Source organism: Orbicella faveolata, unplaced genomic scaffold (assembly GCF_042242905.1).
Source record: "Orbicella faveolata isolate gen_17 unplaced genomic scaffold, um_ofav_v1 contig_27, whole genome shotgun sequence".
NCBI lineage: Eukaryota > Metazoa > Cnidaria > Anthozoa > Scleractinia > Merulinidae > Orbicella > Orbicella faveolata.
Genome location: NW_028301555.1, coordinates 6,611,226 through 6,636,029, shown reverse-complemented (window position 1 = coordinate 6,636,029; position 24,804 = coordinate 6,611,226). Strand labels below are relative to the sequence as shown.

Below are 24,804 nucleotides of genomic sequence, written 5' to 3'. Positions count from 1 at the left end.
TTTGAGATCGGCGACTAGAAGATGTCTTCAGAGGAGAGCGAGACGAAGGTGGAGGTTTCTGAAGAGGAGAAGATAGAAGAACTTGCTGCGAGGGTGATGGATGCTGTTCATGACGGTATTCTTGGAAAGATAATGAAATGCGCCGTTTCTCACGCTATGGATGTCCTCCTGAAGAAAGAGGTGACGAAGCTGACGGATGAGGTGATGAGGTTCAGAAAAATGCTGTCTGAGAAGATGCTTGCTGACCAGTCCATCTCGTTTAAAGACCCTGTGTGTTTGGAGAAGTTGCCGGAGGGATTTGAGGACGGATGGGAAGCGTGGAAGAGAGAGGGAGGGGAGGACCGAGACGAGTTGGCGTACCGAGCATTTGTCAAACAAATTGTAAAAACACCAGAATCAGAGGAGTGAAAAAACATTTTTATTCATGCCTGTAACAAAAACTAATAAAGATCCTTTAACGAGAGAATGTACATGGTTTGTTGCGTGATTTTTTCATCGTCTCTATAGGGAATAAAAAAGAAAAAATTTAATGCCCCGACCAGGAATCGAACCTGGGTCTTTGAGGCCACAACTCAACGTCTTAACCATTAGACCATCGAAGCGCTTACCTCTTTAGGACTTGGTTTTGGGGTTGTCATCGGGAGGCAGTCCGAAATTCACGGCTTTGCAATGAGGGCAGAGTCTTTCGGAGGGTTTCAACCGCTCAGTGTGGAGGGCTTTACAGGTTCCGTGAAAGAATTGGTCGCAACAGGGTGTCAGGAAGTAGTCTCTGATACTGTGTTTGAAAGTGTATCCTTCCTTGCACCATAGACATTGAGGGTTAGGAAATCGAGACATGGAGTCTGAAAATAGAACAAAAACAACTTTTTATTGGTCATTCCACTTATTACAGGGTGGGACGTGTGCACGGTCCTATTGACCGGCGCCCTCTTTTTCTTCGGGATATCAATAAACGATTATTATAGTACTTTCAACCATTGTGATCAAGTAACGATGCGAGCCATGATCGACGCGGAGGACAAATTACCAAACGTGTAAAAAAGAAATGTGAATTAAAAATGGGCGGGGCGAGGTTTCGATCCTCGGACCTCTGGGTTATGAGCCCAACGCGCTTCCACTGTGCCACCCTGCCTTTCTTAGAAACTGAAAAAATAATGTGAAATAAAAATCGGAGTGTGTTTTTACAAAAACTGTGTCTGTCTTTTTCTTAGTTTGGGGCCTGTCCATGAATCAGTATGGCTTCGGCGACTCCTCGTGGGTATTCGTCGATCCATTGAAAGAACTTGCAGGTACGCTTGGGACACTTGAGATAGAGCCTGTCTGGGTTGGACTGGGAGTGGGAGGTGGCTAAGACCAGGGACTTGCTGCATAGACATCGGAAACGAGCCGGGTCGATGTTCCTGTAGCAGGGGTGGGTCTGTTCTTCGACGCGCCTCAGGTAAGTGTCCACCTCTTTGACGCCACAGGTCACATAACACTTGGTGTAGAATCTGGAAGAGGGGCATCGGTAATATTCCCAGGCACCACCGTCTGGGGTTCGCACGCTTCCGTATGTCAGGGGTACCATGCAACGTGGGCAGATGGAATCTTGTGGTTTCAGTTGGTTCAGGAACTGATCGGGGTCGAATTCCTTCAACACTTGGACTTCGGTGAATTCTCCTCGGTCGTCCACTTCAGGGGGTACTTCTACGAGGTCGTCTTTCTTGAATTTGTCGAGTCCCATGGCTTCCAGGACTTGCATGGTTCGAGGAGGTGAGTCTCTGATCACGGTCATGCATCCGCCTTGAATGGCAGGTAGCTTTGAGTCTGTGAAGATAGAGAACGAGTTAGTATCCCAACAAGGTGTTTTCACGTCGCATGGTTTCTAGGATGTGGGTGGTTTTTCGCTTGTCATGGTTACTTTTCATTTGGCTTTTGACTTCTTGGCGTTGGATCGAAAAGGCGCTCCAGGGTCGCGAGAAGCCTTTGAGAGGGACGGTGGTCCAACTGACCGAGTCCGGGGTGATTTCTTTGAAGAGGACGCGTTCGTTGAAACGGAGTCTGGCACGAGGTTTTTTGAATAACCATCTATCTAAAGTGGATTGTAGTTGTTTACCTCCTACTTCTCTTTCCACTCTCTTGGGTAAGAGCAGTTCCAGTTTCTTTTTGGACAATTTTTTCTTTTTCCTGACGGGTTCGACGTGTGAATCCATGACGACTTCTGCTGAAAAGTGACTCGTGATGGAATGCGTTGTTCGACTTTATGGACGTTTTTGACCAATCAGTGACGTGTGGTGTGATGGGATCATGTGACGGTCTTCGTTCCGATTGGCGGGATCTGAAGTGGGCACGTGATCCGGGAAAGTACGGAGTGAAAGTGGATCCACGGTGCGGGTATAAAAGGATCCAGTTTGGACGCAGCGAGTCATTCTCGACTTGCTGTTGACGCGGTGATGACCTGTAGGATTTTGGATGAGAGAGACGTGCAAGAGATCCTTGAAGATCTTAGACAACAGTTGAATCGAGCTTCTGACGTAGTGGATACAATCGAAAAAGAAGGCGAAAGACCGTTACACGCTAGGATAATTGAATTGGAATTACGTCTTGTCTCTCCTTTGTACTATAGGCTCCAGAGGCACTTGATTGACTGGGGCGTTCGTAGTTGCTATCCTCATTTGTCGGGCTTGGAGATCACGAAGCGAGCGGATCGAGAAGGAAAGAAGTTTAACGAGTTTGTCTGAGGGTGTCAAGATGAATTACTATAGCAACTCGAACCAGATTTGTGACCTCGTGGATCAGATCGCGGATCAGAAGGTACACACTTTAAGAGATCTCGATGCCATTCCGGATGTCAGAGTGGACCTGTACATTTTTGGCAATCTCTTCGAACCGTTAGGTCAAATACCCGATAGTCTGTGGTCTTTTGAGCTCTTGATGAGACGTCGTCCTGACTGGGGTGGTACGATTTTGGAGATGATGAAGAAGAACGAACACGTGTTTTTGTTTTTCGGTGAGTGGTGTCGCGTGATGTACAGAAGTGGTAGCGGTCAATTCAAATTCGTTCCTTGTCGGGATCCCACCCTGGACGCTGAGCGTGTCTGTTTGATCGCCACGAATCACCTCACGTACAGGATGAGTGAGGCCATCCGTGATCTGTTTGAACCCTTGCGTTTCTCTCGCGACCTATCACGACGGGTGTTGGAGTCAGACGAGAGTCCCATGGTGAAGTCGTTACTGACTTTCAGCAAGGGAGATTACAGGGAAACGTGTCTGAAGTTGGAAGAGTTGATCTACGATCTCATGCATCAGCGTAATCTGTGGAAGGATCGGTTTTTCTTTAGTGCCATTGAAGCGGATGAGGATGACCTGTGTGGTGAGTGTAAGGAGAGTATGCGACAAGCATTCTATGTGAAGGGGAACGAGGTTGAAGCCCTGAAGTGGAGACCCGGTAAAGGGGAATGTTGTTGGAAAAATTGTAGATATTATGCCATGGATACCTACGAGGAAGACTGTGATGATGAGTATGGACGAGATCTTAAGATCAAGGAACATGTTGATTACTTTACAGATTCAGACTAAGTCTTTTCTTCGCCTTCTTTTTCGTGTTATCCAATCAGAGTCGATTTTTCGTAAGAACCAATCAGGCACGACGTTTTTTGTACCTATAAGAAAGTGTGAATAAAGAATTGGGTTCAAATCATTATGTCTCATGCTTTGAGTTGGTTGATCTCGAGAATGTGTACGACCCTAACCGATCGATGGTGTTGGACGACCTTGTGTTCCAAGTGCACTAGTGTCTACGAGCGATACGGTCAGGGTGAACCCATCCCCGACCATTTCAGCGATTCGCCCTTGGAGGTGTTTGACTATACCGACGTCGAACCCAACGTGATGCGTTTTGTGGTTTATATCTTGTGGTTGAAACGGCAACCCGATTCATTTAAGAAGTATCTCGAGGTACGGGAGCAACGTTTCGAGTTGTGGAGACAGTGCGTGTACAAACTTTATCGACTATGAAGAAAGGTCAAAAGAAGAAGAAGCAAAAGCCGCTTTCGACCGGAAGGTTACTGGGACGGTATCGGGATCCTTCCAGACCCGGTAGTCTGGGCGGTCTGACGCGATTCGCCCAGGCCAATAAGATCTCGGTACGACGTGCTCGCGAGGTCCTGCAACGGGATTTGGGGTACACGTTGCACAAACCCAGACGTCGTCGTTTTCCCACGATCCCTGTGGTGGTGTTCGGCATCGACGAGCAGTGGACGGCCGACCTGATCGAGGTGATCAATATTTCGAGGTACAATCGAGGGAATCGTTACCTCTTGACGGTGGTGGACGTGTTTTCCAAGCACGCCTGGGTCCAGCCCTTGAAGAGCAAGACGGGTAAAGCGGTGACGGAGGCCATGGCTAAGATCCTGAAAGGAGGTAGAAAACCCATCAATCTCCAGACGGACGACGGGAAGGAATTCTACAACAAGACGTTTCAGGATTTGATGAAGCAGAAAGGCATTCATCATTTTTCGACGCGCGGGGATACGAAATCCAGTGTAGTGGAACGGTTCAATCGGACCCTGAAAGAACGTTTGTACCGGTACTTTACCGTGAAGAATACGATGACGTATGTACCCGTGTTACAAGATCTGGTCCGAGGGTACAATCGATCGTATCATCGCAGTATCAAGATGGCTCCCGACCAAGTGACTTTAGCCAATAGCGAGGACGTGTGGGAGACTCTTTACGGAAAAAAGAAAAAAGGGAAATTGAAGAAACCGCAACTCAAAGTCGGGGATCGTGTGAGACTGAACAAGAAGTTCCGTCAATTCAAGAAAGGGTATTTACCCGGTTGGACCGAAGAGGTGTTTGTGATACGCCGAGTGCGTCCTGGGAAGGTCACCACGTACAAGGTGGAAGAATGGGACGGCACGGCGGTCGAAGGCACGTTTTACGCGCAAGATTTGCAAAAGGTGGACGTGAAAGACGACGATCTGTTTCGCATCGACAAGATCGTCAAACGAAAAGGGGATAAAGTCTTGGTGCGATGGAAAGGTTGGCCAGTCAAGTACGACAGTTGGGTGGATAAAAAGGGACTGTACGTGACCCAAAAGCCCAAGACGAAAAAATGAAAGACTTTTACGTGCAGTTGATGAGCAATGCCAGCACGAGCGAGTTCACGGACAACAAGGCCAACAGTTTCAAGAATCGTCTGCCGTATCCGCTCCTGTTTGAATCCGACAAGGAATGGAAAGTGGGATTGGCGAGCGTGTCTTACCCGATTCCTCCGTCACGACCGCATCAAGTACCCGTCACTCAAGCGCACGACTTTGAAGACGACGACTACGTGTTCGGTATGGATTGGACCATTGAAACGTTCAGGTTGCTAGACGACGGGATTACGTGGCGTCCTTATCGATACCCCGTCACATTTTACGTCAGCGGAAAGGAACTGAACCGTGACCGACACAAAGTGACGAGTGGCAGATCTCTCATGCAATACCTCATCCATCGTTTTCACGAACGGCTGTATCATTACATGGATCATGCGGGTGAAAGTCTGCGAGCACCGAACGGGAAAAAATACTACCCCGTGTTCCGATGGGAGGGGAACGATTTGATTATCGACAACACCGACACGTTCCTCGACGAGTCCGGAGACAGAAAACGTCCCAGAGTGTATTTTGGTACTAAACTGGTCAAGAAGTTGGGTTTGATTCGCGAGGAATCGTATTACTCCGTTCACTTGAACGTGAATATGATCAAGGTCTTTCCCAACGACAAAGTCCCGTCTGATTTCAAGAAAGACTGGACCAACCATGACAGCAATCGATCTCGTGAATTTTGGAATTTGGACAGCCACGGGACGTTACAGCTCAGTCCCTATTGCAACTGGCGCTTCAGTTACTTGGACGAGGAATACGCCAAGACCTACAATCGTGGAGTCGTCGTTCATCCGAACCTCCCTCCGCCTCGCAGTCCCATGTACCTGTATTCGAATGTGGGTCGTAGCACCATCACGGGGAATCGAGTCACGGATCTCTTGAGAGAAGTCCCCCACGACTCGCTCAAGACGACGTACGAACCGACTCAGATTCAATATAAACCCGTGCGCAGCAACGTCTTGGATATAGTGGAGGTGCAATTGGCCGAGAACGACGGAAGACTGGTGGACTTTACCTCGGGCGTGACGACGGTGACATTACACTTTAAGTATGAATGAGTCTGTCGACGACTTTTACGTGCAACTGATGAGCAATGCCAGCACGAGCGAGTTCCCGGACAACAAGGCCCACAGTTTCAAGAACCGTCTGCCGAACCCGTTGCAGTTGAGAGAGTCGGGATGGAAAGTGGGTATCAGCGACCTCTCGTTTCCGTCCGCGACGCGTAAGATGGACTTGAAATATTCTCTTCTGTTTGAAATCTGGTGGATCGACATGGTGAACGCCTCCATAAACCTATACAGCCGGGTCTCTTCAGCGACGCGAGAAAGCGATTTAGAGTTCACGCCGAGGACCGGTACCGAGTTGATGAACGCGATACGAGATCGATACCTACGTAGGATGAGAGATCGAACGGATGCCGACGTGACGATGTACAAGAAAGACAGTCCCAACGAATTGCTGTACACGGTCATGCATCGGGCCGAGCATGGAGAATGCGTCCTGGACAATTCGAGAACGTGCCTCAGCCTCCTGATCAACGGTAAACGCGTCTACCCGCAAATGAACATCGGCATCGAATTGGCCAAGAAGATGAAATGGGTCAAGATGGGAACCTTGCCAAACGGTCGACCGGGTTACGTCTTGGGACCTCACTTGAGGAAAGAATTTCCCAAGGAAGTCGTACCCACGGCCACGGACTTGATCATAGCTCAGAATGACGGGGACGAGACGTTTTACAAGATCGACCCCGACACCTTACATTTGAGTTGTTTCATCAATTGGGTGTTCACGGATTTGGATCGCAGTTACGAAGAGGCGTTCGGTCACGAGCGTCGTTCCTTGTTCGTGTATTCGAATGTGGGACAGAGTATGGTGACGGGGAATCAAGTCACGGACCTGTTGAAACAGGTTCGTTACGATCCTGACGTGATCGACCTTCAACCGAGACACATCCTATATCTACCGGTGCGCACGACCTTTTTGGACATTGTCGAGACGCAGGTATCTGAGAACGACGGACGACTGGTGGACTTTGCGTCGGGCGTGACCACGATCACGTTGCATTTCAAGAAAGGATGAGTAATTTTTACGTCAGCTTACCCAGTCACAGTGGTAAGAGCGAGTTCCCGGACAACAAGGCGAACCATTTCAAGATCAGGTTACCACGTCCCCTACGCCTGAATGGAGAAGGAGGGTGGAAAGTGGGAATGAGTAGCATCGCCATGCCGGATGCGCACGTGACGTTGCCTTCTTTCACCGCTTCTGAGGATAAAACCGTCTTGTCCTCCTTCGCATGGAGACGCGTAGAATCGAGTAGTTATTACAGGTTTGGAGAAGCTTACTTCGACACGGATGACCTCAAAGAGGTATTTTACAACGTGGACGGTGTCGGATTCATGAAATCCATGATCTCCTTTTTCACGCGACAACGCGTCTTCAAGTACTACGGACCCAAATTGGGATCCAAATATGTCACGAATGATGGGAAGAGAACCTACGTCAAGTTCAAGTGGGAAGGTGATGAACTGGTCACGGACAATGAAAACACCTATCGTCCGGTCATACATTTCCCCACGTTCCACGTCAATGTTGAACTGGCTTTAAAAATGGGATGGCTCAAAAAGAACAGCAGTGGTTACGAACTGGGACCTAATTTGCAGTTGGAACTTTTTGACGATGTCGTTCCGGACATCAGCGTCGTCGGGGACGTCCACGACAAGGACGGATCACCTGTCTTTTGGGGTGTCATCACAGATACAGGAGGAAATGGAGATTTTTTAAAACTCAGCATCTATTGCAATTGGCGTTTTCTAAACCTGAACAAAGCGTTCGAGGTGGTGGTGGGAAGCAGTTCGCGTTCCTTGTTCGTCTACTCGGACGTGTGTAGAAGTGGCGTGGTGGGAAATCAAGTCACGGATGTACTGAGAGAGGTCAACTTGATTAGAACAGGTGCGGGTGTTCAGTATTTCGAGCCTTACCACATTCAATATATTCCCGTGCGCAAAGACGTCATTGACATAATAGAGGTGCAAGTGGCTGAGACAACTGGAGAACTGGTGAGATTTGGACCTGGCAATACGATCGTGACGTTACACTTTAAGAAAGAATGATCGGTGGAACGTTGGTACGATTTCATCCCGATAAAATGAGGCAATCCGGAGACGGATTCGGCATGGCTTGGAGAGGTGTCAAGAAACGCGGTCCCGGCATTCTACGAGACTTTATCACCGAGACGGCCACGGAAGGTCTGAAAGGTTTAAATTCGGGCGGCAAGGGAGGAAAGCCCAATTGGAGAGGAGGTCTCGCCGGGGTCAAGAGAGGAGCGAAACGAGCCGTGAAACGTAAAGCAACGCAAGAGATCAAACGGGCGTTGGCGAAAAAAGTGAGGAAAGACCTCTTTGGAGTATGAATCCCATTTACTCGAGGCGCGTGAGACTTATTCCGATACGACGAACGTATAAAGGCGGATCGATCTTCCCATCCCGATCAAAACGCCCGAACTATCGTTGGGTGCAGTCGGCCCTGAGAAGGAGACGACGACGTAGACGATGACGGACCTCGTGGCTCATGCCCGTTCGGCGGGGGTTCGTAACCCTCGTCTGAACATGTTCAGTACCCCTCCCACGGATGTCAGCATGTCGTCTCGACGTTTGGTGAGAATCAACCCGTTCAATACGGGGATCAATCCCGTGACCTTCCAAGTCGATCCTCAAGAAGACTTTATCGACTTGAACGAGAGTTTCTTCGAAGTGGAATTGACTGTCAAGAAAAGTAACAACACGAATCTGCTGACAGCGGATGTCATGGGACTCGCCAACAATCTGGCCCACACCCTCTTCAAACAGATCAATGTGAGATTGAATGGGACTCTCATCAGCCCCCAGACGGATACTTACCACCTCAAAGCCTACATCGAGACCCTGTTGAACCACGACCGAGACGACGGTGAATCGATCCTGACACCCAGCGGATGGTACAACTGTCTCGGTGTACCCGACGACGGAGATGCCGATGAATTGACAGCCAACGCGTTGGATTTTACTACTCCTCACGCTGAATATACTGCTTTAACCCAAGATCTCAAGAATGTGGTCCAGGGACGAGCCCAGTTTCTGGACGGAGAAGCCGTGACTTTGAGGTTCAAACCTTTCCTGGAAGTGTTTCATCTCAGCAAATTACTGTTACCTGGCGTGCAGATCCAGATCGACATGTACTTCAATGCCCCAGCCCTGTGGACCATCCGATGGCATGGTGCTAGTACTCTGAGACTGACTGAAGCCGACGTGAAAGTGAGATTGTTCCTGTCTCAAGTGAGAGTGACTCCCTCGGTGTACCGAGAGATCATGACCAGCCTGAAAGGAGGAAGAGTGGCCACTTACCCCACGGTGAGAGGTGAAATTCGCACTTACTCGCATCCCAACGACAATCGTCATTTCGAGTGCAGCAATCCTTTCCACAATAAATTGCCTAATCGGTTAGTGGTGTTGTTGATGAAACAAACTGCCTTCAACGGAACTGTGACGATCAATCCGTTCAATTTTGGAAAATTCAATCTGGCTTCCATCAAACAATTGGTGAGAGGTGAAGAATACCCCTACGAGACCTTGGAGCTCGATCACGATGGGGACAGTAAAGATCAGAGAGGTTACTACAGATTCCTCCAAGCCTCAGGAGCGTTGTGCAGGGGAAAAGGAAACATGGTCCGAAAAGTGGATTGGGGGGACGGCAAGAGATGCAACCTGTTTGTATTTGACAACACGGCCAATGGATGTTTGGACAGTCCAGTGTTGAACCCCAAGCAAGAAGGTGAACTGCGTCTGGTGATCGATTTCGGAGCCAATCCGGGAGAAAACCTGACTATCTTGTTGTACGGCGAATTCGAGAATTTGCTGGAGATCAACGAGAACCGAGTCGTCATCTACGACGTGTACCAATGAGAAGAAAAAAATGGAGAAAGTAGCCTTGAATAATATACAATTGGATCATTTGGCCCGGACGAATCCGTCCCTACGCTGTGTCTTTTACGGCACGGTCCCTTGCGATCGGCTTCCCAGGACAGTCCCTCAAGAAGGACCGACCGCTTACATCGTGAACACGGACCCTCACGACAAACCGGGCGTGCATTGGATCGCTTTGTGGGCCGACAAGAACAAGTGCGAGATCCTGGACAGTTACGGTCTACCGTTGGACGCGTACGGAACCGCCGAACCGATCCAAGCATGGTTGGATCGTCATTTCAAGTACCAGATTCACAACGGCAAGAGTCTGCAGTCCCTGTTCAGCCAGAGTTGCGGCGGTTACGCCCTGATGTTCCTGATCGACCGAGCCGAAGGTCGTGACATGAACGAGTTCTTGAATCGTTTTAAGAAAAACGAGTTTGTGGAGAACGATCGTAAAGTAGGACACATGGTAGAACGTCTGATCGTGGACGAGTTGGCCTGGCGCAAGATTTGTAAAACCCCGTGTCACCAGGACACGAGCGGTTCCTCCCGAGGAGTGCGTCATTTGTTATAAAGTAAGCTGTTCGAAATAAAAGAGGTTCATTTTTGAAAAAGAGGTTGTGTGGTAGTCATGGCTCTTCAGTTTCAAGGGCATAGACATTTGGACGACGTGATAGCCAGGTTAGAAAAACGCTATGGAAAAGCGGGTGGAAAGACGCCTCAACCCAGTGAGGCTCATTTCAAGAAAAACCAACCGCCAAAACGACAGCTCAATCTGAAAATACTTCAACCCGCCAAAAGACAAGTGTCTTTTGAACCGCCGTCCGTCCTGGACACCGGTGCATTACCGGCGACGGTGACCCCGCGTAGGAAACGCAAGAGAGCCGCCCCTGCCATGCCGAAGCTTTCCGAGAAGGAAGATAGGAAAAGAAGAATGAAAAAGAGGCATTGGTACGAGGACAAGTTCGGAGATTTGAGTAAATTCGCCAAGAAAAAACCTCGAAAAAAGAGATCGGCGCCTGCCAAGAAAAAAGGACGTCCCAAGAGAGCCGCTGCCAAGAGGGCCATGGCCAAGATCAGGAGTAGGGCCAAGAAAAAACCCATCTGTTTCAATCGTAAGGTCACCCTATTGGGTCTGTTGAAACGCATCCCGGCCGTCAAGACCCCATTGGCCAAGTTGTTCAGATAAAAACGGAACGTCTCGAGACCATGGACCATTTCATGATCATGGAACGACGCAAAGCGTTTCAATTTCACACGCCGTCGAGTTTGTTGATAGCGGGTCCGTCGGGGTGCGGCAAGACGGTGTTCACCACCAAACTGCTCTTGGAGAACGGCGACTTGTTCCAACAGACACCGAAGAGTATTCATTACTGCTACGGATCGTGGCAAGACGGTTTCCAAAAGCTCAAGAAGGGTGGAGTCAAGTTTTACGAAGGCATCCCCGACAGCGAACAGTTACCCCGATGGTTTCCCGGAGGGGGTGTGTTGGTCTTGGACGATCTGATGGACGAGGGTGGTAACGACAAGCGCGTGTTGGATCTCTTCACCAAACATTCGCATCATCGGAACATCACGGTGATCTACCTGTGTCAGGATCTATTCCCCAACGGAAAATTCGCCAAGACCATTTCCAGAAACGCGCATTACATCGCGGCCTTCAAGAACCCTCGGGATCAGTTGGGGATACGAAATTTACTTCTGCAATCGTTTCCCACGCAATGGCAGGAGGTGTTGGACACGTTTCGCAAGGTCACCGATCGACCTTACGGTTACATGCTATTGGATCTTCATCCAGCCAGTCAGGACGATCAACGTGTCCTCAGCCATGTGTTAAAAGACGAAGGATTCGTCCGATGCCATCAGTTTGCAACCCCATCATGTTGAGGAGCGAGGTCGAGTGGTTTCCACTATTCATTCACCTGTGTAAAAACAGGCTCAAATACATCATGAACCCCCACGAGCTGGACTACGAACCGATGAGACAGGTCACGGAATGCGAGAGTTACCGTCAAGTACGGTCCATCATCAACGCATATAACGGTGAAGGTTTCGATTATTTGGTTCATAAACAACGAGAACTCGCCGAGAAGAAGATAGCAAGAGAAAGGTACATGGATAAAAATGAGCTCTTATGGTAGTGACGATTTCAACTTCTCGGCTCTGGAAGATTATTCGCCTTGGGGGACACCGGCTCGGACGAGTACTCCGATTCCGCCTGCCGCGGGTGTGGGTACGAGTCTGCACACGCCTCCTTCACCGCGATCGTCACTGGCAACACCGCCCCTGCCCAATGTCTCGCCCGTCGGAGTGGGCACCGCTGGCTCGGGTGCACCGCAGACCAACGTCACGGTGGGTGTCGGCAGTGCTGGATCGGTGTCGCGCGCCAATGTCACGGCAGGTGTCGGGGCACCACGAATAACAATGTCCACCCCTTTGGCACGAGCCGTTCGAGGAGGGAAACGACCGAGACGCGTCCCACGTCAAAACACACCGACGTCCTCCAGTGATTCCGGCAGCCGCAGACGAAGTAGCGCTAGTGGTAGCGGCGGTGGCAGAGGCAGAGGCAGAGGCGGAGGCGGAGGTGGAGGCGGAGGAGGTGGAGGCGGAGGAAGTGGTAGTGACTCCACTCCGCCTTCGTCGATTCGATCGGGTCGAGGAGGAGGAAGAAGAAGGAGGCGAGGAGACCGTGTTCTCGACCAAGCCCAGATGCAACAACAATTGGAAGAGATTTTGCGCCAACAACAACAACAGACGGCCGCGGGTCGTCGCATTGCGGGCATCACGACCACCAACACGATTACGACCACCTATAAAAACGGACAACGTCCTACCGTCACACGCAATTCGACCAGTGTACGTAACTGAGAACAACAACAACCATGAGAAGACGCCGTCGTCGACCGAAAAGGAGAAAGCAATGGGGCGGTGCTCTTGCGAATGCCCTGTCTGCGATGTTACCCATTGGTAAAGGGGCTGCCTTGGGATTGGCCAAAGCGTTGGGTGGCCGCGCCGTGAAAACAGGCATCCGAGCTGGAACGACCGCTGCCATTGGTGGTGTGGGAGTGGGCGTGGGTCGCGGGATCCGAAGACTTGTGAGACTTAAGAAAAGACGACCCCCTCGTCGATGAAAAACCATTCGAATCAAGATGTTGAGGAGTGAAGTCGAGTGGTTCCCCTACTTTTTGCATCTATGCCGATGCTCTCGCTCTTACTGGGATGCGACCAGCATGGATCACGAAGACATGAAACGGATCGTGGACGAGTGCGATAGTTACCGACAGGTCCAGGACATCCTGAACCAATCCGTAGAAACCGCCTTCAAGGACGAGATCTGGGAATACAAGCAACAAGCTAAAAGGATCGAACGTCCCGACAGAAAGTCAGACTACGTTTGGCACTGGTTGGAAAAGAGTCATGAGTACTTCTGTCTGTTTATTGGATGAACCTTTCAACACCGTGGTGGATTTGGATTCCCTGAAACGTTTGGACGTCTTGTACGCTTTCTACCACAAGTATTGGTGGTGTCGAAGGCAGATGTTCGGTTACTACAAATTGTGTAACGCCATTCTCAACGGACTGGCCTTACTGACGGTGGCTGTGAGTATCGTCTCGGGATCCGTGTGGAAAGATGGGTACACGGTGGTAGGATTGACGGCTTTCGCCACCTTACTGAAAGGATGGAACGATTTCAAGAAGTATTCGTTCAAGATGGACATGACCCAATTCGCTTACACGACGTACGAAAAGACGCTGACAGAACTCAGGAACTACGCTCTGGGTGGCGTGGAGGAATTGGATGGGTTTTTGACCAAGATGCAAACGTTGGACGACGTGGTGACGGATTTCACATCTCCCACGTACGACCGATACGTTCGAGACTACGCCCTACGATTTCGTCACGTGCCGCTATAAAAAATGACATCGCGGCCAACCTCTTCATTCAGAACCAACATGCCCAAGAGGTCAAGGAGAAAGAAAGCGTCTTCGAGAAGGCGTAAAACCGCTAAAACCACTAAAAGAAGACGGTACCAAAGGGGAGAAGGGATCGGCACTGTGGTGGCGGGTTTACCCAAGGCGGCTTGGGGTATCACCAAAGGCATAGAAAGCCTGAGAGCCAAACAAGAACGGGCGCATACCAAAAGGATGATGGAACGAATGAGACGAGGTGAAAAAATTCCACACAAGGGCGAAGAGTTCCGATGCTCCATCATGTGAAAATAAAAGGACGAGACTAGCCGACGTACACCTCACTCGTCACCATGACAGCCCGAAGGAGGAGGAGGAGACGAAGAAGGAGACAGAAAGGGGGTGATTTGGCGAGTATGATGAGAGCCGCGGGTATGGGTGCTCTGGCTGGACCCTTCGGTTTAATGGACAGACATATCCATAAGAACAGGGGAAAGATCGAAAGAGTCTTACGCAGGATACCCTTTCAAACGGCCTTCAGGCGACGAGGAAAGCGATAAAAGGAGTACGTCAATCCACTCGTGTGCATAAGTCCACGATGAAGCGGTTACGACGACAACGTCCTTTCCTGACGCGCGTCCTGAAAGAAGCCAATCGGAACAAACGTCAACGGATGTTACAAATCGCCGACAAAGATCAGATCAACGCCATCAGCGAGATGGTTCTCAATTTGCTGAAAAAGAGGATACCCATCAACGCAACGACTTATGGGAAACTGAAAAGACATAAAAGGGTTCTGCGCGAAGTGGGTAGACGCAAAAACTCTCTCAAGCGTCGAAGAGAACATCTCCTCACCCAAAACGGAGCGGGGTTCTGGAGCGGTTTGCACGGTTGTTTCAAAGCATGTTGTGTACGGTGAAAGGACGCAGTGAGGACGGTTACCCGCTGGAGGGGATCGACGTCATACCCAATTTCCCACCGAGAGAAGACGAGTCCCACAATACCATTCCTAAACTCGTGCAGTTGTTGCAAGACGCCAATCGTCGCGAAGCCCGATGGAAAGACTCGTACGAGTACTTGAACAAGAGGTACCACGACCTGTATCAAGAATACATGGCTTTAAAGTTCGGTGACTTCTGCCAAACCTGTCAAACGAAACGAGATACCACGCCGCCCGGTGGGTGCATCGAGTTGTGCAGGGAGTGCGGTAAAGGCAAGCGAACCGTTCGAAGTCTCGAACTCGAGTTGGAAAAGAAAGACGAATCCATACGGTACTGGCAAGACTGTTACGAGACGGCCTTGAGAGAATTGTCCGAGTTTCCTGACACGACCTTGAGTCAGAAGGTATGAACGAAGTCATGATGGTGCCCGTTCAAGAATTCAATCGTCTGCAAGATTATTACAAGGGGAAGATCAGCCAGAATGCCTTGTTGAACAAAGCCGGACGTCTGGCCGCCGAAGAACATCTCATCCTGAACGACAAACGCATCCCCGACAGCATGGCCGTTAAGATGACCAAACCCATCGCCTCCGAGGAAGGGAAACTGGTGAAACGTATACGGACGGGTAAAAGCGGTCCCATCTCGTACCAGGGAACGACAGAACCCGAAGGCATGGTCGACGCACCCGTCGAAACTCTGTTGAAACAGATCCTCAAGGGAGTCAACCAACCAGCCGCAGCCCCCGTGATCATCCCGCCACAACCCCTTTCTACGACAGGACTGAAAAAGGAGCTGAAAACCCCCATACCCTCCACGTCAGGTTTTAAAAAGGAGAAGAAAACCCCCAAACCTACCATTCCACCCAAACCAGTCACGCTAGGTAAAACTCCCCTATCGTCCAAGAAAAAAGCACCCATCTCCGATAGAGCCAGACGTGTACTGAAATCACTCGGTATCGACTACGACGACGGTGGTTACAGTCCCAAAGGCAAGGCAAAGAAGTACAAGAAGGTCAAACCGTCAGCCGCAGAAAAGTTACAAGCAGGGTGGGAAGATTTCGAAGACCCCTGGAGAAGGGGACTGGACTATGACTCGGATTAAGAAGAGGAAAAAGGCACCTCCACCCCCGAGGAGAAGTACCCGACGTCGCCGTCGCCAACGAGGGTATGGGATCGACATCCAAAAATGGTTGGCCAAGACTGGGATCGAGTTTCATTGGCCCGGTTATCAGTACATGGGACCTGGTACCAAACTGAAGAAACGTCTGGCGCGTGGAGACCCCGGGATCAATCGTCTGGACAAACTGGCCAAACAACACGACATTGACTATTCCAGGGCCAAGAACTTACAGGACAAATGGAACGCCGACACCAAGATGATCCAGGCCATCGACAAATTACCCGGACGTAAAACCATGACAGAACGCATTGTTAAGAAAATCATGCAAACCAAGAAACGTTGGAAATTGTAAAACCTTTTATTGTTGTTGTAATTAAAAGTTACACACGCTTTGTTGTTTTTCAAAAAAGAGTCTCTTTTGTCCTATAAATAGTGTTCCAACTGATTCATAAGTTCGGCGGTAATGTATACATTGCGCGAATATTCAAACTGAGTAGCCTGCTCTACCTTATCCTCGCGTTCAAATTGTTGAAACCATCTACCCATGTCGTGTAACATAAACGACATCTTATCAAGCTCAGCAGCTATTTCAGTTATCATTTTTTCTGTTTTCCGTCTTTCTTGCATTCGTCTTACTCGGTTTTCTTCTGCGACTCTCCTGTTTTTCCTGATTTCCGAAAGTCTCCGTTTTACAGGATCCTCGGGTTCCGCTAACATGCGTTCTAACTCTGCTACCAACCCTTCATCAGGCTCAGAGTCAGAGTCAGAGGAGGAGGAATAAGACAACCGCCTCCCACGGCCTTGCGGTGGGGGTAATACCTGTGGTGCTGCAGTGGTATTGGTGGTCGTGCTCTTAGCGGCGGTGGTCGTGTTCTTAGCGGCTGTGGGGAAATAAGACACCACCCTCCCACGGCGTTGCGGTGGGGGTAATGCCTGTGGTGCTGCAGTGGTAATGGTGGTACTAGTGATGGTTAGTGGTAGTGTTGCAGTGGTACTGGTGGTACTGGTGTTGGTTGGTGGTAGTGTTGCAGTGGTAATGGTGATCGTGCTCTTAGCGGCGGTGGTCGTGGTGTTGGACGGTGGTATTGTTTTCCTGAAATCCGTCAGCTCAACCCGAACTCCCAACAAACCCCGAAGAATTTCATCCGGATCGTAATCATGCTCTTCCCACTGTCGTGTTGCAGGTAAACGGGAGCGACGTTTGCGTTCCCTATAACGATTCAACGCGTCGCGCACCATGTCACGCATCTTGTACCGTGCACGATACCGTCTTTTCTGCTCGCGAACTTTCTCCGGATTTCTTTTCTTCCACTCTCGCACGAACTCTCTTCTTCTCACTCTCTGTCGTTTCAATGCTTCAGCGGAGCGGGCAGGCATGGTCTTCCGTAATGGACGCTCATACAAGTTCTAAAATGGGCGTGGAGAATAATCGTGCTCTATCTATCTACTATATCTCTCTATATCTCTATATATCTATATATCTCTATATCTACTATATCTACTATATCTCATTTAAAAGAGCATAAAATACTCTCTAGAAAAAAAAAAAATCTCGCAAAAAAAAAAAAAAAAAAATCTCGCAAAAAAAAAAAAAAAAAAAAAAAAAAAAAATCTCACAAAAAAATCTCGCAAAAAAAAAAAAAAAAAATCTCGCAAAAAAAAAAAAAAAAAAAAAAAATCTCACAAAAAAATCTCGCAAAAAAAAAAAAAAAAAATCTCGCAAAAAAAAAAAAAAAAAAAAAAATCTCACAAAAAAATCTCGCAAAAAAAAAAAAAAAAAAAAAAAATCTCACAAAAAAATCTCGCAAAAAAAAAAAAAAAAAAAAAAATCTCACAAAAAAATCTCGCAAAAAAAAAAAAAAAAAAAAAAAATCTCACAAAAAAATCTCGCAAAAAAAAAAAAAAAAAAATCTCGCAAAAAAAAAAAAAAAAAAAAAAAAAAAAAAAAAAAAAATCTCGCAAAAAAAAAAACAGGGGGTAAGCCATCAAAATTTGCATTAATACTACAATATTTCTTTCAAAAGATTAAGCAAGCTATGGTGGCCGAGTGGTTTAAGGCGCTGGGCTGAAAATCCGGTGGGAATGTTATCCTGCGCAGGTTCTAATCCTGCATGCAGTGATTACATTTTAAAAAAAAAAAATCTCGCAAAAAAAAAAAAAAAAAAAAAAAAAAAAAAAAAAAAAAAAAAATCTCGCAAAAAAAAAAAAAAAAAAAAAAAAAAAAAAAAAAAAAAAAAAAAAAATCTCGCAAAAAAAAAATTCTCGCAAAAAAAAAAATCTCGCAAAAAAAAAAAAAAAATCTCGCATTTCCGTCACCATGAGTAGTAAAGGTCGCTCATAGGGGCGGTAACCAATCAGAAGGCGATGCATATCATTAAAAAAGGCTCTCGACCAATCAGATTGCAGGATTTGCTAATTTGCATAAACAAGATGGCGCCTATTTATCAAAAACATGGCGCCCGTGACGTCACATAGGTCGCGCTAACATTACTACTGTACTGTAGTAGTTTTTAAACAATTTAAATAAATTAAACTTCACAAAAACAAAAAACAAAAAAAAAAACAAAAAAAAACAAAAAAAAAAAAAAAACAAAAAAACAAAAATCAGTATTTTCGATTTGCATAAACAAGGTGGTGCCTTTGGTAGCAAAAACAAGGTGGTGCCTTTGGTAGCAAAACAAGGTGGTGCCTTTGGTAGCAAAACATAGCGTCCATGCCCAAATAAGGGCAACATGTCCAAATAAGGAGAAATATGAAATCGAGGTTGTGACGCGTATGTTCAAATAAGGCGATAGCCAATCCATGAGATCGAGACCAAGTCACGTGTTACCACCGACCCAGGGGATAGGTGGATATACCCCACACTCGGTCGGAGACTGGACACCATTATACCGTGTGTATAAAAAAAAATCGAGTCGAACCGTTCGAGTCACTCTGAGTTTTGAACTTGTATCGAGCGCTGGAAAGAAGAAACCATGGCACAGGAGCTGACCGACGAGGAGATGAACCAACAGATGGATCAATATGAATCAGTGACCGATGAAGAGATGAACCAACTGATGGATCAATATGAAGCAGTGAGTATGACGTGTACCCCTGTAAGAAAGTCCTCTTTAGAACTCTAACCCTAATCTTTTTCATAGAGTTACTGGGATTGGCTACCTCCTGAAATCCAGTCATACATCATTCACCTCAGAGATGTCCAGTTTCTCTTAGACATACGCAATCGTGATAGGTGGAAAGCCCTGCGCAACGAGATACATACCTTCGCAAATGTACGTGCAGCCTGGGGGCTAGGTCCAATCAAAGTCAAGCTAGAGACATGTCTGCTAAAGCATTGTCCCAAAGGGAAAGTTCCAGGAATTAAAAAAAATATGCACACGGTCGTGTGCGGATTATGCACATACGGACACAACACATACGAAGTATTTCTAGGGTACGGACTTGATGATGCCCATTACAGAATCTACGAGGCTAAAATGCTTTTACCATCGTAGAGCCACTGGGATATGCTTCCTCCAGAACTACAAGATTACATCATGCGCCAATTTTTTATTACAGAGTCACTGGGATAAGTTACCAGAAGAACTAAAGTGTTACGTGCTTGACTTGGCAACTTGGCAATGCATACGCGATCGAAGGAACAATAAACTATTGAACGAACTTCACAAGAAAATCTTAGATTATGGCGAACTGAAACGACATTGGGGTTACGGACACATAGAAATACGCCTGAAGAAAAGTCTTCCATATGTTTGTAGAGCGTGGAGATTAAATAATCCTCATTATTACAATTCTTACTACGCACATTATGTCAACATTCATCAAAAGAAAAAGAGAGTCGTTCTAGGAAGTAATATTAGAGACGCATTAAATAATGCATCTAGTATAAAAAAATCGAAGTTGTTCACTCGTATTGCTCATGTATCATAATGGGTTACCTTAAAATAAAAAGCAACGTTGATGACATTTTTTCGTCTCCTTACTGTCTTCACAGAACAGACGAACCTACGACGAAGCCTTCCCCTTCGACGACGACGACGCTCAAGCGATGCTCCAAACTGGAGGTGGTGGTGGTGGTGGTAACAATACAAGACCCCTCCTAGACTTCGAATTAAGACCCGTAGGCGCTCGACGTAACTGGAAAAACGCCCTCCACAAACAAAGGTACGAAGCCACGCTCAGACAACACAGAGACGTGACTCGCGAGGACAATCTAGGCCAAGAATTGACTCGTGCCCTTCAACGATCCATCGAGCAACAAATCGCTCAGGAACCTACCCTGACACCCCACTCCACGGTCCATTTCACCATGCAGTCCCGTGCCTTCACGCACGCCTTTCAGTCCACCACCTTCACCGTGCGAGAATTCGAAGAAGGGAGTGAAAGACTAACCACTTATCTCCAGTCTCTCGCGTCCAAACTCAACTCCAACGAAGAATTCACCCCCGACGACACGTTTACCATGGAAACCACTTTCATACGTACCCCAGGTCCTGGCAGCGGGCACGGAAAACGATACAGGCCGAGTTGCGCCGCCGTGCGGAACATCGTCAAACGGTCGCGCGTGACCATCAAAAACAAAGACACTCTCTGCTGCGCCCGAGCCATCGTCACCATGAAAGCCCGGGTAGACGCGAACGGGGATTCGCGTGACCAAGATTACCGCAATCTCCAACAGGGTTATCCTGTCCAAGAGCGATTGGCCAAAGACCTCCACCGTCGAGCCGACGTTCCCGAAGGACCTTGCGGCATTCCCGAACTGCAACAATTTCAAAAAGCGTTACCTGATTACCAGCTCAAAGTCATGTCCATCGACCCACCCCACATGCTCATCTACGTGGGACCCGAACCCTCGGATAAGATCATTCGTCTCATCAAAGAAGACGATCACTACGACGGATGCAATTCGTTTAAGGGATTCCTCAGCAAATCCTACTTCTGCGACGAATGCAATCGAGGCTACGATCACGACGACTTTCGTCATCATCCCTGCCTCGGTCAATGGTGCACCGCCTGCAAACGAAAAGACTGCTCCGATTTCATCGAGAAAAAACGACCCCTAGCGCCAGGCAAGTTTCCCGAACCCACCATGATCTGTTCATCGTGTAACAGAAAATTCTTCGGCTACCCATGCTACGACGCTCACCGGCAAGTCCAGAGGGGCAACGAACACTCCATCTGCAACACTCACAAAAAGTGCGAGAAGTGTTGCCAAGTCTACGACTCCAAACGCAAGAACAAGCAAGGAAGATGTCCCCGTCACAAGTGCGAATGGGGTGAATGTCACATCTGCGAAAAACAAGTCCATCTGCCGACGCACCGATGTTACATCAAACGCATCCCCGAACACGAAGACGAGCCCGAAAGGATACGCGTCCCCCGCGACAAAGTCAACGGGCGACCCTTCGAAGAACCCGGACCCAACGATCCAGACCAGACGAGCGTCTTTGTAGACAGATATCCGCCCCTTCAAGTGTACTGCGACTACGAAGCCATCACCGACGACGATGGGAATCAGACCCCCATTCTACTCTGCCTGGAAAACGACGAAGACGAGATATGTCACTCCTTCTACGGTGACGAATGCACCGCCCGCATGTTCGATCACATCGAATCCCTCGCCGTCGACCAGGACAATAAGGATCGGAACGTCATCGTCATCTTTCACAATCTCAAAGGCTACGACGGGATGTTCATCCTGCAACACTGTTACGCCAACCATCGAGAAGTCACCGGCCAAGTCACCGTCGGCACCAAGATACTGTCCCTGAAATCCGACAGACTGACTTTCAAAGATTCCCTCTGTTTTCTCCCGTTCCCGCTGGCCAACTTTCCCGCCACCTTCGGAATCACCGAACTGCACAAAGGATTCTTCCCGCACAAATTCAACACTCTAGAAAACCAAGCGTACGAAGGACCCATGCCACCGCGAGACATGTACGATCCCGACGGCATGTCCGCCAAAAAGAAAGCCGAGTTCGAACAGTGGTACCAAGAGAAAGTCGACAACGACTACCATTTCGTACTAAGGGAAGAAATGGAAGCCTACTGCGAGTCGGACGTCAAACTCCTCAAAGCGGGTTGTCGAAAGTTCCGACAAGAATTCCAACAAAAAGCCGACTTTGACCCCCTGGAGAAATGCCTCACCATCGCCTCCGCCTCCCATCGATTCTGGCGCAAGAAACAAGTCCCGTTCGACACCATCGCCTCCAGACCACCGCGAGGATGGCACGGCGCACGATCCAATCAGTCCATCGAAGCCCTGAAATGGCTAGCCTGGCAAGAACACTCGTTGCCACGCACGAGTCAAGGCGATCGTATCCTCACGGTACGAAACGGCGGCGAAGTCCGACTAGCCAATCAGCTCGTGGACGGATACGATCCGACCACTCGGACCGTCTACGAATTCCACGGATGTCTATGGCACGGATGTCCTCGCTGTTTCCCACGCCAACGCGACCGATATCCCATCTATCACGCCGATCGCACCCTGCAGGAAGTCTACGAGGCCACACTCCGCAAACACGACCTTCTCCGTCGTCAAGGTTACCAGCTATGCGTCAAGTGGGAATGCGACTGGAACCTAGAAGTCAAAACCAACCCTGCTCTCAGCCAGTTTCTAGACACGTTCGAAATCGTCCAACCGCTCGAACCCCGAGACGCTTTCTTCGGGGGACGCACGAACGCCGTCAAACTGCATCACGAGGCCGACGTGGCTCAAGGAGAACAAATCAAGTACATCGACGTGACGTCGCTCTACCCCTGGGTCAACAAGGGAAGCAAATACCCCATAGGACATCCACAAATCATCGTCAATCCCGACGACCAAGACATCCGTCACTACTTCGGTACGGCCAAAGTGGACATACTACCACCTCACGAACTTTACCATCCCGTTCTACCTTTTCAGCACGAGAAAAAACTCACCTTCCCACTCTGCCGATCGTGCGTGGAAGACGAAATGAACAAACCCCTCCTCGAGAAATCACATCGATGCTCTCACACGACCGAGCAACGCACGCTACGAGGGACCTGGTGCACCCCCGAAATCGAGAAAGCCGTTGCCATGGGATACACGATCATCAAGATCCACGAAGTCTACCACTTCCCGGAAAGACAACGCCGTATAAAACTCTTCGCCGATTACGTGAACACCTGGCTAAAAATCAAGCAGGAATCTGCCGGATACCCGAACTGGTGTCACACCCCCCAAGACAAGACACGGTACGTGCAACAATACCTACAGAAAGAAGGCATCGCTCTCGATCCGGACATGATCCAGAAAAATCCCGGACGCAAAGCCACCGCCAAACTCATGCTCAACTCCTTCTGGGGCAAGTTCGGCGAAAACCTACACAAACCCACCACCGAAGTCGTCTACACCGCAGCGCACCTCTTCGAACTCGTTTCCAATCACTTCCACGAGATAAAACAAGTCAGAATCGTCAACGACGAAGCCCTAGAAGTCGTCTACTCCGAGCTCAAAGACAATACACCCGACAACGGAAAAATCAACATCTTCATCGCCGCTTTCACCACCTGCTGGGCTCGACTCAAATTATACAGCTACCTGGAACTGTTAAAACAACAAGTCCTCTACTTTGACACCGATTCCGTCATCTACTCTCACAAACCAGGTCAAGCCGATGTCCCGCTAGGCGATTACCTCGGAGAGATGACCAACGAGCTCGACGACGGTGATTACATCATCGATTTCACCTCCGCTGGACCCAAGAATTACGGATACAAAACCCACCAAGGCAAAGTCTGCTGTAAGGTGCGTGGCTTCTCCCTCAATGTACGAGGATTACGACAACTCAACTATGACGTCATGAAACAAAATCTCCTCGACGAACTCGAACAACCTCTCGAGGACGGTGAACGACGCAACATCCCCATCGTCAACCCCAACTTCTTCTACAGAAACCCAGCCACCAAACATCTCAAAGTCATCACACACACCAAACGCTACGGACTCGTCTTCGACAAACGCGTCGTAGACACGGACACTTTCATGTCGTTTCCATACGGATACACACCATTGTAATTTTTCACTTCCTGTAAAAAATCAATAAAAAAAAAATCATCTTTGAAAACTCATTTCCTGTCTATCGTCTTATTTGGACACGCGCATGACATGGTGCAAAAGACTGCTGACGCACTGCAGGCTCAGGAAAAAAGGGCCCCCGCCCATTTTTTATGCTAATGAGCAAAATGCTGCAATCTGATTGGTCGAGAGCCTTTTTTAATGATATACGCTGCCTCCTGATTGGTTACCGGACATATGAGCGACCTTTACTACTTTTATGCTACTAATACTGTGTAAAAATAAATCGTTAGCACTACTTTTTGCTAGTTCTGATCGTGTTTCTGTTATTTGGGTATTGTAAAAAAATGTAACATTAAATAACTAGTTTTCAGCCTTGAGTGAAAGGTGAGTGAAAGGATGAAAAGAATAACTACTTTTCATGTATAAGTAAAGCAGGAACTGATGCATTAGCGAAGAAGAGATCTTTGGAATGTTTGAGGAGGAGGACAGGGGAACAGTGCAACCAATGATACATGTAGCTTTGAAAATCATCAAGCGTTAGTTAAAATAAAAACGTTAATTCAATGAAACGTTGAATTTTCCTGTAATCCTTCAAAAAATGAACTGTGCATGCTCGACAAAGACGTATTTTAGGCTAAGTATGAAGGCTGAGTTACAAAAGCCAAAATGTAGATTGTGATTCATCAGTCAGAGAACTAAAACATGTAGGG

The 24,804-nt window shown here is 48.3% G+C and overlaps 4 protein-coding genes, 1 non-coding gene and 1 pseudogene across 5 annotated transcripts; 4 read left to right on the top strand and 2 right to left on the bottom strand.

The window, feature by feature from the left end:
* Window positions 1-530: 530 nt before the first annotated feature.
* Trnah-gug (transfer RNA histidin (anticodon GUG)) lies at window positions 531-602 on the bottom strand. Its single transcript has one exon. It is a non-coding gene; the product is annotated as a tRNA-His (tRNA).
* Window positions 603-1,528: 926 nt separating this feature from the next.
* Window positions 1,529-3,991, top strand: LOC149107390 (uncharacterized). Its single transcript, XM_089296480.1, has one exon. It carries the CDS (start codon window positions 2,731-2,733, stop codon window positions 3,556-3,558), a length of 828 nt encoding a protein of 275 aa, XP_089152606.1. The 5' UTR covers window positions 1,529-2,730; the 3' UTR covers window positions 3,559-3,991.
* A 981-nt stretch (window positions 3,992-4,972) lies between these two features.
* LOC149107389 (uncharacterized) lies at window positions 4,973-6,287 on the top strand. Its single transcript, XM_089296478.1, has one exon. The coding sequence runs from the start codon at window positions 5,096-5,098 to the stop codon at window positions 6,188-6,190; it is 1,095 nt and encodes a 364-aa protein (XP_089152604.1). The 5' UTR covers window positions 4,973-5,095; the 3' UTR covers window positions 6,191-6,287.
* Window positions 6,288-8,680: 2,393 nt separating this feature from the next.
* Window positions 8,681-10,763, top strand: LOC149107388 (uncharacterized protein F54H12.2-like). The gene has a single exon (XM_089296477.1). It carries the CDS (start codon window positions 8,681-8,683, stop codon window positions 10,067-10,069), a length of 1,389 nt encoding a protein of 462 aa, XP_089152603.1. The 3' UTR covers window positions 10,070-10,763.
* A 1,030-nt stretch (window positions 10,764-11,793) lies between these two features.
* Window positions 11,794-13,630, top strand: LOC149107387 (uncharacterized; annotated as a pseudogene).
* A 2,750-nt stretch (window positions 13,631-16,380) lies between these two features.
* On the bottom strand, window positions 16,381-17,697 carry LOC149107386 (uncharacterized). Its single transcript, XM_089296479.1, has one exon. The coding sequence runs from the start codon at window positions 17,416-17,418 to the stop codon at window positions 16,465-16,467; it is 954 nt and encodes a 317-aa protein (XP_089152605.1). The 5' UTR covers window positions 17,419-17,697; the 3' UTR covers window positions 16,381-16,464.
* Between the last annotated feature and the right edge of the window lie 7,107 nt (window positions 17,698-24,804).

Bases quoted from the DNA above. Each gene is read 5' to 3' on its own strand.
- LOC149107389 (XM_089296478.1), top strand. From the start codon at position 5,096: ATGAAAGACTTTTACGTGCAGTTGATGAGCAATGCCAGCACGAGCGAG.
- LOC149107390 (XM_089296480.1), top strand. From the start codon at position 2,731: ATGAATTACTATAGCAACTCGAACCAGATTTGTGACCTCGTGGATCAG.
- LOC149107386 (XM_089296479.1), bottom strand. From the start codon at position 17,418: ATGCCTGCCCGCTCCGCTGAAGCATTGAAACGACAGAGAGTGAGAAGA.
- LOC149107388 (XM_089296477.1), top strand. From the start codon at position 8,681: ATGACGGACCTCGTGGCTCATGCCCGTTCGGCGGGGGTTCGTAACCCT.